Raw genomic sequence first — 12,802 nt, 5'->3', positions numbered from 1 at the left:
TTTAGCCCGTTTCAGTGACCTTCACCGACCTTCCTCAGCACGATGACGCCGTCTTGCGTGCTCCGGTTGGTGGCGATGTCGAACACGCCCGGGCCGTCGCTGCCGATGATCCTGTAGTCCATCTCCGCGTTCTCGCCGATGTCGGCGTCCAAGGCCCGGACCACGCCCACCACTGAGCCAGGCTCCAGGGATTCTGGGACTCTGAAGTCATACAGGGCTGGAAAAAGAGAGGCGAGTTTGATCGTTTGTTTGTCCGGGACCCTCATCTGGGGGGGTGTACTGCAACTAAAAGGACAGTCGATGCCTGGATTTCTGATTTTGTTCGGAGTCCTTGAAGGCACCCCAGGGGAGCCCTGGTAGCATCAAAAACTGGGGCTGCGCGTTATTGAAACTTTCAGTCCGTATCGACTCGGAGGCTCATGAATAAAACTTTGTGAGGACAGACGCTGGACTAGCTTAGCGCAACTGCCCCGTAGCATCAACAGAGACAAAACAACACACAAATGAACAGCAACAATGCGACAAAAGCAGCCGCCAACCCCGCACGAGCGGTCGCGGCTGGGTGCGCGAGGCTAACTGCTGCCTTAACTCGGCTAAGCTAACGCTTTTGCTCAACTTCTGCCAACGATCTGCTCGTTCAGATCTCCGGCTCGCTAATGTTGTCAAATAAACTCCGTAGAGTTTGAGATTTGAGAGCAAATTAGCCACTTTTCCCCTGTCTTAAGCCAGTAAACTGGATCCCGGAGGTGCGCGTCCGACCCTGAGAGCGGCGAGCGGGAAAGTGTGGGAGAAGAGAGAGTCAGAGTCAATAAAAGAAAGTGAAAGGACGGAGAAGACGTGGGAGATTTAGCGCCGTAGCATTTGTAGATCGGCAGCGGCCGTTCCGTTCAGCGGATTTCATTTCCCTCACGTTACTACAAGCGGTATCGACTCGTTCACCCTGACGGGACATAAATCCCGAGCCGATTTATCGAACTTAAACCAACGGCTGCTCCGTCTTCTTCTTTATTCCCTCCCATGATTTCCTTCCCTCCACAAACTGATGGGCGCCCTCGGCAGCCGAGCCGGCGCGTGGATAAATAGGCGGGATAGCGGGCGGCGGCGGGCGCGCTACACAAACAGCCCGCAGAGACAAACGGCGGCGGCGCGCTAATAAAACACGCTGACAGTGTTTTGGCAGCCGCCCGCGCACAAACGCAGGAAGTATCGCTCCCTCGGAATGTTTGGCTAGGCTAACAGGTATTAGCATTGGGAGGAGGAGAAGAAGCATCGCTCCGCTGGACAACAATGATATCGCCTCCTGACACCCGGCCTCCTCCGGGGGGGCCCGTTCCAATATCTCATCTGCTTTCTCCCCCTTTCAATCTCCCCCTCTGTCCATCCCTTCCATCACGCCGCTCCTGCCCCCCCCCCCCCCCCCCCCCATCATATCCATCACCACCTCAGCGGACGGGGGCGGGGATGACAGCATCTGTCTCCCTCGCACGCTCACCGCTGCCACCTCTCGGGCCTCTGCCCATGTGTCCCATCCCCCCCCCCCCCCCCCGGAGCACGGCAGGAAGTGGGTGACGGTAGGATGACGGAGGGACAAGGGGGGGGGGGGGTAAAGCTCTGAACCGAGGATTACGGAGCTGATCTGGTGCACTTTGCTGGACCCTTTTGCCCGCTCATATGGCTCTATGTTTAATTATTACCCCCCCTCCCCCCCACCCCCCTCCACCCCCCCCCCCCCCCACACACACACACACACACACACATACACACACACATAATCCAGATTCATTTGAAAACTGACACCAGATGGACGTTTTTCCGGACTCACTCTTGGTGAAGCGTGGCGGGTTGTCGTTGACGTCGGAGAGGGTGATGCTGACCGTGGTGGTTCCTGAGAGCCCCCCCATCTGCCCCGCCATGTCCTTGGCCTGGATCACCACCTGGTAGTTCTCCTTGACCTCCCGGTCCATGCCGGGGAGGGCGGTCTTGATCAGGCCTGGAGCGATAAACAAGCAGAAATTGCATTTCTCCGACTTTCCGAGCGTTTCCGAGCGCTTCTTCCCAAAGAATTTGGCATCAATTATCACGTCTTTGGAATTAAGAGTCTTTCATTGGAGCCGTCGGCGTGCCAGCAGCCGCTCGCCGCGGCGGTCTGAAGCGTCAGATCTCTGCCGCCGCCGCAGACAGGACGGAGACGCCGGAGCAGTAATTGGTACAATATTCCAAAGGTGCGCTCCGTCTCCCATCAGAGCCGCTCTTAAATCCCGTCTGCTCGGGAGCGTTTGAGTTGGAGGCATCATTAAAAAAAACCCGAGCGGCGGGAACGACAAAACAAAGTTTCACCTGTGAGAGAAACTTTGAGGCTGAATAGATTTTAGATTTGTAGCGACGAAGAGGCCGGCGTGGCGTTCGGCTGTGATCAAACCGGCCCGGAGCGGCGCTCCTTTATCCCGGCGTAGCCACGCTAACAACAGGAAAAACCGCCTCCCTTCCTTCCCACTTCCTCCTTGATGAGTGTTGAGACACAGAGGAGGAAACAAATCCTGCTTATAATGTGATGTCCAGGCATGTCTTTGTGTAAGAGGGGATGTCAGCTTACATCCCACATGTGGGATAAACCATATTACCGGTAATCCCTCCGCTAATCTGCAAATGGCTTTTTTTTTTTAGTCGTTTCCCTTTTGTTTGAGGGGGAAAAGACATAAGCGGGATGCGTTCCAAAGCGCACATTAATGATTAAAACTAGCGCTCCGCGGCCATAAGTCCTCCTCGTCCGACGCTCCGGGAGGACACAAACCCGCTTCAGGCCGGCGGAACTCCGACCGTTCGGCTATTTCTGCTCGGCTACAGGTGGAAGCCGGAGCGGTTAAAAAAAAAAGGAATACCGACGGGAATCTGGGGTGGCGAAGAGCCGGAAAACAATCGGTGACAGGAGGGATTCCAAAAGTTGGTGAATAAAAAAGTAGTAATTATTATTTAGTAATTAGTAAATATCTGTTCCTGTCTGCTTAGCTAGCTTAGCGCTGCGTTTGCTCCGCCCCTTTGTCTTCGTCAGACCTTTAGAAAAAAAGGAAGAGTTAAAAATCAATGTGTTGTTGATGCTTCCTCAAAAGTCCTTGAGCAAAGTTTGCGCGGAACGTTGGCGTTCGCTTCCCTCGAGGTAAAACCTTCTCCTTGATGCCGTCCTCCGACGCGTCCTCCGCGTAATGAGAGCGCCGTCGCCGACGCTCCTGAATGCAACACGAAACAGAACATCGCACGATTCCGAGCGGGGAAGCCTGGGCTCAGACCTGTTTCCGGGTCCACGGAGAAGTACGGCTGCCCCTCCAGGATGCTGTAGACCACCCTGGCGCTGTTCCCGTAGGTGGCGTCGTCGGCGTCGGTGGCCGTGACCTGGATCACTGAGGCACCTGCAGAAGGAGGAAGGAGGTTTGGATCAGCGTCCCCCCTCATGGCGTGGCTTTACCCTGATACCCCGATACCCCATCGATCCGCTGAGTGATCGATCACATAATTCCAGGAAATCTCCGTGAGCGTCCAGCTCCAGAAGCTTATTAGTGTCTCCACAGATCTGGAGCCTCTGAAGCCAAATATCTGCTAGCAGGAGGACAGATGTGATCCGTTTCCTGTTCCAGAGAGCGCGGCCGAAGCCCCGTTTCGGCAGAACAAAGTGAAGCGGTCGGCCAATCGCCGAGTCCCAAATGGCGCCTCGTGGGGCCGAGCGTTGCCTCATTACACGCAGAAGGAAATTAATTGAGTAGAACTATTTAATGGCAACGAGGTATAAATATAGAATTGTGTGACGCGATAACGACCCCGCGGACGTCGTTAATTCCATGTCATTTGTGCGGAGCGTTTTGGTGAAGCGGGCGAAGGGATGCGGCGGGAAGAGGGAAAAGTCGGAGAGCGGGGAGGGAGCGGCAGCAGATTCCTGGGCGAGTCCAGCCGACCTTGACGCCTAATACCTTTAACGAGGGAATTAGAGTCAAAGAGGCTTTTCTGGAGAGAGATCTCAGCGATCCACATCAGCCGTCAGCAACTTTCAGCCGCAGACGCTTGTGAGGAATAACCGTGTGTGTGTGTGTGTGTGTGTGTGTATGGGTGTGTGTGGGTGTGTGTGGGGGGGCGAGCCACCCGTCAGAGAGACAGGCGTCCCTGGAGAGGCCGCCAGACCATCATAAAACCCCCAACGAGTGTCACGTTTAAAGGGACAGGCGTCTTGGCGCACCCACCCGTGAACACATGCTCCGCCATGCGGTGACATCACACTCCGGTCGTTGCCATGGGCGCCCGTGCTGACCTCAGATAAGTGCCGGCCTCTCGCTCTGGGCTGTTGAGCCGAGTGGCGACTCCTGTCACATAGAGCCCGTCTTCGGCATCACGAGGGGGGACACGCGGTTCGGATCCGACGCCATTTTTACGCCGTGACCGGCGAGACCAGGAGGTGCGTCCGGAGTTCAGCGAACGCTGCAATGACCGGCTTTGATCATTTCAATTAAACGCCGCTTTAATAAGGCTCGGCTGTATTTAAAAGATTATCCACCGCCGCGGCGGCGCTTCACCTTGTTTACTTTTCGCTTCCCGTCCCCCTCAGTTAATTAGCCGGACCTCTTTGTCGGATTTGCATCATTATTCTAATTGATAAAGTCGCATTGATGTGGTTCGACGGGCATTTCCTGATGTCTCATTTGAATCTCAAACCACACGTTGCCACTGACAACACTCATTTTCACACACACACACACACACACACACACACACACACCAGCAGGGTTAGCGTACCGATGTCGGACATCTCGGGGACCCTGGCCATGTACGGGTCCTTGGTGAACTTTGGCTCGTTGTCGTTGATGTCGTGGATCTTGATGATGAACTCCGACTGGCCCTCCAGCGCCTGGTTGGTGAAGCGGTTCACGGCCTTGGCGTAGAGAATGTAGTAGGCCTTCTCCTCCCGGTCCAGCCTCTTGGTGGCGTGGATGTCCCCGGACTTCTCGTCTATCTTGAAAACGGTCCCGGCGCCGTCGCCGGTGAGCACGTACCTCACGCTGCCGTCTCCGCGGTCTGCGTCTGAGTGGAGCTGCGGACCAGACGAGAGGCTAGCGTTAGCATTAGCACGCAGAAACCTGACAGGTGAGCGAGCCAAAGCCTAAAGATAAAACGCTCCCCTCGGGTTTTCCGGACTCTGACCCCGACAGCTCCCACGAGTCCGTTATTTAACACCTTCCTGTCGTCTTTTCCTTCTCTGGTGTCACATGTGAGAAGAGCGGCGGCGTAATAAAGGAAGGTTTATAGCTGTTAATTAAAAGCCAACACGCGGTAACTGAAGCCATTCAGACCACAGCTCGCCCGTCTGGCTCTGGGTCCGTTTTTAGTCGGGCTTTTCTGTCCCGCGCGGGCAGCAGCTTAGCCAGCGCTGACATTTTAATTCCACCATCAAATCCCCCCCAACATACTGTATTTATCTTTGAGAACTCATCAAAAGCTTGTCCAGAGGTTTTTCCCTCCCGCCGCTTCCCTTTTTCCCGCTTTAATAACCAGGGACACACTCTTGATTGCTGAGGCCAACGGAGGGCAAAGGGAGGGGGGGATCGCCCGCAGAGATGCCTGTTTAAAAAAGCACCAGGATGAATTCTGGCCTCGCAAACGATTCCTGGCTTGGCCCGCGGGTCCCGCGGAGGTGGGAGGGGCTTGGGGGTCAGGAGGGAGCCGCTCTCATCATATATTAAAAGGCTTTTGGTGGCAGGTGCTGGGCGGCTTTACTAATTCATGCTGTTTTATCAGGCCGGCGTTGGCTCACGCGAGCGCCGCGGCTTTGAGGATTAGCATCTCCAGCACCAGAAAGGCAAAAAGAATTTGCTCCTCTGGCTTCAACTCTTTTGTCAACCTTCTCGCGGCCCCCTGGAGCTCTTCCACCAACTCCGATGGAGATTTCGCCGTCGTTTTCCTGCCTTTCTGCCGGTTCTGAGAGGCTCAGCTGAGTGGAAACCCTCCACGCCGGCGTTATTACCCTCCTCCTGCTGTTCCAGCTGCACCACCGCCGGCCGCCGCTCTCCGCCAGCGACGATTGACTTAATAACGCAGAGTCCTCTCCTCCCGCTGGAGCTGCGAGACAGACGCTGCCGTCTCTATGGAAACGCAGAGATCTTGTGCAGCTCCTGCATCAAATCCCAGCGCCCGCCGCCACGACCCCGTCCGTCCCTCGGTGCCGCCGGGGACGACTCACCGCAGCCCGACTACTCAAATTAAGAGAGGAGCGAAAAAAACTCCCCTGGAAATCAATGCGGCAGCGTTCACAAAGCCCCCCCCGATCAATCTATATTGAAAATACAATTAAAGTGTCACAGCGGGGAGACAAGAGAGCCACATGTGCCGTCGGAGCGGCCGCCCGGTGCATCGATAGGTCGCCTTTTCTCCTTTGACCTCCCACCGTAACAAATTCTTAGCAAGAGTCAGAGAGCATGACGCCATCTCCATTAGTGCAGGGAATTCTGGGAGAGTGAAGAAAATCAACATTCCCATCTTGGATGGGAAAAGGGAAAAAGAAGAGGCTAGTTTGGCTTTGATTGATGTCACAAAAGTGTTGCCATTCCACATTTTTAAAACTATTTTTTTTGTGTTGGTCACTTTTAAAAGAGAAGTCTGATGATTTGCTTTTTTATTGGCTGAAACAGAAGCACAGCATTTAGTTAGCACCATTTTAGCATTGATCAACCCCAAACTCTCGATAAAACTACAGTTTCTCTTTTTCCTTCAATCAATCTGTCGATAAAAAGAAGACAAATTAAAAATGGAGGGAAAAGAATGGAAAATGATTCTGCTAAATAATAAAAAATCTAACTTTATATTAAGAGTGCTTAGCTTAGCAATTATTCTGAACTTTCCGACAGATTAAACCCAGTAATTTACAGGCTGTATGATAGAGTTTATTCATATTTTGGACATGTAATTTGATTCATTTGGAACGTTCTCAGCAATCAGGACATCGACTTGTCAACCACCAAAAGGAGAAAAGTTGTTGCTCGGAAACCACTTCAGAACATAAACATAAAAAATATTTTCAAGGATAAATGAAACACAAAGGACTCGGTTCATCAGAGAAAGCTAATTTTTGCTCTGTAGCTTTACAACAAACATTTGTTCCAACCCTGCCGGCACGTTAACACATTTCTAAACCTTCCACTCAATTAACTGTCTTTAAGTGAGATCAGAATAGCAGCGGATGGCTGGCGTTCTTTCAAAGAAGAAGATATTTACTCGGATTCCTTCATCTTTTCAAGTGGACTGTGAAGTGAAGTGGTGCCAGTCAGACATGCGCACGTAACAACTGACAATCAATCTGCTCCTTGGTCCAGACCCGCTCCGGCCACCAGTTGGTCTTTGCTAGCATCGGTCCAGAGAGGCAGCACAAGAGCCGCGCCGCTTCGGGCGATCGGCCAGTTAGCCTTTAAGGCCCCGTGGCCCCGCCCCTGCGGAAACTGGCTGACTTCGGAGCGGCCAGATGGCGGCCACACACTCCGAAAATAAAAATAGCCTAACGAAGGGGCCCTGGTGCAGAAAACCTGAGATATGTGGACAGACGTGCAGTATTTATCTGTCACCGTAGCCCTAGTTTCAGGGCTAACGCTAGCGCTAATTTAATTTCTACCCTCCGGAGCTTCAAAAAGAAATGAAGAAGACGAGAGGCAATTACGATAATGACCGCAAATAATCAATCACATCATCAAATAATCACAGGAATCTGTTTTTTCCAAGGGGTGCGCCACCTGGTGGGCATAATCCAAACCCCTGGATCACCCCGCAGCACCTGGCTGCATGAATATTTGATGATATGAAGTCAATTAATCTCCCCCTGACGACCAGCGGGGCTCCGATGCGGCGGATAAAACAATCTCGGCGTGCCGCTCTCGGACGTCACTCCAGCCCTGCTGGACGGATGTTTCTCCAGGTTTTGTCCCTGCGTGATCTAATGGCGCCACTTCTGCCGGAGAGGCTCGTGGACGCAGTCGACTTTTGGCTCCGTCGACGGGCGCCGGCGCTGCGGGGGGATGGGGGGGAGGGGGGGGGGGATGCGGGGGGCGGCCCTGTGCCAAGGTGAGCAGCTGGTGAACGGGGGGAGGGGACGATGGTAAACATCGCCATGCCGCCCAGAAGCAAACATCCCCCCCCCAGGTAGCCTCCTCGGCTGAATCACAGAGCTCTCACGTCGACTCTCATTCCGAGCTTTGTCTTCCACGTGCGCGCGCCTCCCCACAACAGCCTGTTTGCCATGCAGGGGCTGCGGCGAGGAGTCTCCCCACCAGGCCCGGAGCCGCTGGGGCCGATCAGCCGCTGTAAATACTTTATGAGATATGATAGTCGAGCACAAACACTCCTAAACCACAGGCCATTAACCATTTTCAGTGGATCTGCACCCTTTGGTAAAGGAGGAAATAATGAAATAAACAAACATTCCCGTCCCCTGGTGACAGCCCGGGCCCCCTGAGCGCTGGATGCAGCTCGCCTGCTAATGAGAGGCGGCGTGCAAGTCTGCTGCTGCGGGGGGGAAGGGGGGGGGAAGGGGGGGGGGGACGCTGAACAACACAAAAAAAGGAGCGATACAGCAAGATTAGCAACCAAACAGCTCCCCGAGACCACCGGCTTCTTTTGATTCCCTCTTGTTCTATAATTAAAAAGTGACTTCCTTGTTTCCTTCTTCGTAGCGTCTTTATGGCGTCATTAGCACGCCGCCGTCGCCGCGGTTACCGCGATCAGCCAGGGTTGCTCCATCCTGGTTCATAAGTCTCGAAAACTACGCAAAGTCAAGTTATCGGCGTAATTGAAGCGCGTGGTTAATTCCGCGGCTGCAAACAAGCGCGGCTGTGATTAAGTGCAGCACTCCGAGGTTGATCCTTTAATGGCGTCTTTAGGCCGCCGCCTTTGGCTCTTTAAGAGTGCACCACCCTCAGATAATCCATTCTTCTTCTGCTATTAGTCTTTTTAAAGGCTAAACAGGAGAGTGGCACATCAATCACCACCCTCCCCGCACAAAGTGGTTTGATTATCTCTCTACTCACTTCTGATCTTCCTCCGCTCTTTTTTTTTTCCGCTTTTGAAACTTTTTTTTCCCTCTCGTGCTCCTTGTTTGGCGGAGAGCGTCGTAATCCTTTTAGGCCGGGGGGGGGGGGGGGGGGCCTGAAAGTCAACCCTCGGTCCGGGAGGACGTGTGTTGTGGAATCTCATTTGGGCGGATGACTCTATCCTCGGCGGACGCGCACCGGGAATGCTAAGCGTCATTCCCATTCAAGTGCGAGCACAAGCCGGCCTTTCTTCCTCCTCGGCCGTCCTGACCTTCGCCGACGTTTCCCTCCTCGCTTACAGTCGGCTGATGTCTTCACTTGCGTGAATTATTTGGCCCCCATGCCTCCCCTGCCCCCCCCCATCCCAGATTATTATCCGAGGAGACGCCGTGTTTTTCATTTTACTGGACAAATGATGTCTCCTGAGGAAGTAATATTTGTCTGCAGGGCAGCGATGGCGGGCGACTTTAGGAGGCTTGATGTTAAGCAAGGAGACGCGGCCGAGCGGCTGACAGAACGTTCCGGACAGCTGACAGCAAACAAAGCCAGAGGACGGATGGATGGAAGTCCCACATACCGAGCCATTTGGAATGTCACGTCAGGTCCGGTATCTCATGACGGGATGATCCTCCTTTATTCCCGGAGACGGGATTACTGCATCTCATTAGGAGCAGATCCGCTGTGATTCGCTGAAAACACGGAGCTAGAGCTCCTGACGGAACGCCGGGGGCGGGGGGGGGGCAGGTATTTCATAAACCTGCCGGGTCCTTTTCCAAAGCCTTCCAAGACCACGTGTCTCTATGGGCCACAGGGTAAATAATGAGGTGTTTTTAATGAAGAATGCAGCTAATGATGGACTCAGATGGCGGGCTGCAGAAGGTTAATGTTGTGTTACAGAACGAGGCTGAGAACCCCCCCCCCTGCGAGGAAACAAAGAGGGAAAGATGGAGGCTGGATGTTTGGAGGCCAAGGACAGTTTACTGCAGATATTTTCTTCTCTTCTCCTCTTTAAAGCGCTTCTACCGCAGAGTTTACTTCTTAGCCATCACTCAGCGAGTCGCCATTATCGCTCCCCTTTCTTGGTTTTTCTCTCTTCATCTGTGGTGGGTGGACTGGTGCTTCACAAAAGAGAACATCTCAGCCTGGACTGAGTCACAGAGGACGAGTGGAACAAAAATGTGGATGTTATTTCAAGCCTCTTTATCAGGAAAAAGGCACAGAAATACTCAAATATGTGGAAGACAGTTAAAGAGCTGATGTCACAGCCATACAGGCTGATCATGTGACCCAGAGGAAGTGGTGATCCGGTCAGTCGCTCCCTCCGACAACCAGGATACGTTACAAAACAGAAGCAAATAACACACTCGGATATGGTGAAGACACAATAATCCAGGTTAAAAGCATTGCAGCTGTCAGTTTGGGGGGGGGGGGGGGGGGGGGGGGGGGGGGGGGGGATTAAAAAGTGTGTCTGTGTGAAAGCACCAAACAAAAGGCTTAGAACATCAGCGCAGCCTTGTTTGTATCTGAATACCGTTTGAGCCGCCGCAGTGTGTGAGTGTGTGTGTGAGTGTGTGTGTGTGTGTGTGTGTGTGTTTCTGCTGCGGGGGTCTAGAGGCAGCCTTAGTTTGCGTCTTTTTTTGGCTAACCTCTAGACTAGCCTAGCGACGTGAAAGCATGCACTTAAAATTACCTTTCCGACGTACTGCATGTCTGTCCCTGTGTACTCTTCCAGTAAAAAGAACTGGTTCCACATCCAACCTCGTTTGGAGCGCCGGAGGGGAACTCCGTTGGCGTCCTGTCCGGTCAGCCCCGTCGACCCCCTCCGCCCCCCTGTAGTCCTCCGCAGGGCCCTGAGACCGTGCCCTGGGGAGCTGGCGAAGGCCATGGCCCAAAGCACCACCAAAGCACCAAGTTTGCGTCTGTCCATGGCGACGCTGCCGCAGCCTTCAGGTCTCCCAGCGGTCTTTGGTCAGCGTGTCAGGTCGGTCCTCATGCTGGAGGCCACTGAAGCTGAGACGGCTCCTCAGGCTCGCGTCAGCCAGTAAACAGCTTCTGGAGTAAAAAAAAGAACCACAGCGTCAGTACGGGGGCGAAGGAGCCGATTTGTTAGCTTTTGTTTTGTTCCCAGACCTAAAGTTCATGAATGTTTCACAGCTCTTTGAGATGTTTCCTCTGACAAAAGACAGCAGGATAACGACTCTTCTGCTTCCCTCAGAAGTTGTGATCGTGAACCGTCCTCCAAAGTCCTGAAATAGCGGCTAAGTGCAGTTAAATCCAGCCTACAGTCTAAGCCCCGATCCCCATTCCGGTGCACACCTGAAACTGCATGTTTCAAGTCTGTCATCTGACTGACGGGAGGCTGCTAACCCGATAATTATCAGATTAGAAATATTCCACGTCGCTGCTCAGGCTAACATCTCGGACAGCGTGTGTAGAGCTACTTTATCTGCATTAAGCCCGTGAATCAACATCTAATAGAGACCGCGGTGTGGAGCGGTCCGTTCTATCTCCCTAAACCATCTACCCGGGCCCACGTTGTTATCAGACACAGCAGAACGCCGATGGAGACCCCGAGCAGCGTCGACCCTGGTTTATTAGCTTAAGATCGGTGTAGAGATACACAACAAAACGGCTGTTTTCGAAACCTCAGAGACCTCCCCCTCTCGCCGTCCCTTACCCGTTTGCCCTTTCTCCATTTTCCAGCAGAGACTTGGCAAATGGGAGAAGCAGCCGAGGCGGGAGGAGGAGCGGAGGACGGCGGCGAAAGGTAGAGAGAGAAAGAAGGCCGTATATGCTGTTTTTGTTCCTGTTATCCCCTTCCTGCTGGAAGATATCCAAGCCGCCACTGTTAGTCAGCTGGGGTTTGCTAGGAGGGTTATCGGCCGTCCGCTGGAGAGCGTCGGTAAACGTTTCTCCATATCGCACATTCTCAGGATGTGCTCAAGGGGAGGAGGGGTGGGGGGGGGGGGGGGGGCGTTGGGAGTCTAGGTCTAATTCTAGTCTGGTTCTTTGTCTGGTACAGTAAGTTGGGGAAGAAGGAAACAACTTGAGCGTACATGAATCAAGTCTCCTGATGGGCGCGCAGGAAAAAAACGCAGGCGGAGACAAACAGGAAGGGATCGGGCGAAAAGAACGGAGGCAGCAGAGCTGTCACGATACCACGAATGTGTGTTAGATCACAGCCCAAGTTTAGTATCTGAAAAATTTAATCCCGCTGAAGAGAGGGGGAATCATCAAGCACTGCCAGAAAACAACCGCTGAGCTCTACACAAACAGATGTCTCACCACGCCGAGGTTTTTTCAAGGCTTCTGATACCGGCTGGGCGTCTTTGTTGATCCCGTCAACAGAAATACACTAGCTGCATTTTTTTACTGATCCGCAGCTCCGTGGCGGCGCCGAAAAACAACGGCGTTCAAACGCGTCGCAGCACCTGATACAGTTGTGTGTTCTCAGCTGGTTTCTTCTGCCTGCTCCAGCGGAAAATTTTAAAAAAAAGCACAGTGGGATGCTGCGTTCGGTTTCTTTGGGGAGTTGGGGAGCCGTGCTCAAGCGTCCCTCGAGCAGGTTCTGCAGGTCTGGGCGACCCGAACGCAGCCAGCCGATGTTCCCCACAGTGATCCCGAAAATTCGTTAAAGTTGGACGAAGGACTCTGGAGTCTACCTGATCTTTCAGCGTTTAGCCGACTGAGGGTCAAACGGGGAGAGAGGCGGCGTGAAGGAGAAGCAGAACCGCCGTGTCAGAGCGGCGTCA

General features: G+C 53.4%; 1 protein-coding gene across 2 annotated transcripts in view; it reads right to left on the bottom strand.

The window, feature by feature from the left end:
• Positions 1-12,802, bottom strand: part of LOC101062213 (cadherin-6-like) — a 32,436-nt gene that overhangs the window by 6,658 nt on the left and 12,976 nt on the right. The window contains exons 1-6 of one of the 2 annotated variants that reach the window (XM_029842608.1): positions 11,181-11,626; positions 10,741-11,102; positions 4,777-5,071; positions 3,285-3,404; positions 1,823-1,990; positions 30-217 (exon numbers count right to left, since the gene is read on the bottom strand). In XM_029842608.1, coding sequence (XP_029698468.1) covers positions 30-217; positions 1,823-1,990; positions 3,285-3,404; positions 4,777-5,071; positions 10,741-10,977 — 1,008 coding nt within the window. In that variant the 5' untranslated portion in view covers positions 10,978-11,102; positions 11,181-11,626. Of the gene's footprint in view, positions 1-29; positions 218-1,822; positions 1,991-3,284; positions 3,405-4,776; positions 5,072-10,740; positions 11,103-11,180; positions 11,627-12,802 lie in introns of those variants that run through there. The other variant, XM_029842607.1, reaches the window with a different exon arrangement.

This window comes from Takifugu rubripes, chromosome 10, assembly GCF_901000725.2.
Source record: "Takifugu rubripes chromosome 10, fTakRub1.2, whole genome shotgun sequence".
NCBI classification, from domain to species: domain Eukaryota; kingdom Metazoa; phylum Chordata; class Actinopteri; order Tetraodontiformes; family Tetraodontidae; genus Takifugu; species Takifugu rubripes.
Note: the sequence above shows the minus strand (reverse complement) of the source record. Positions and strands in the feature narration are given on the sequence as shown.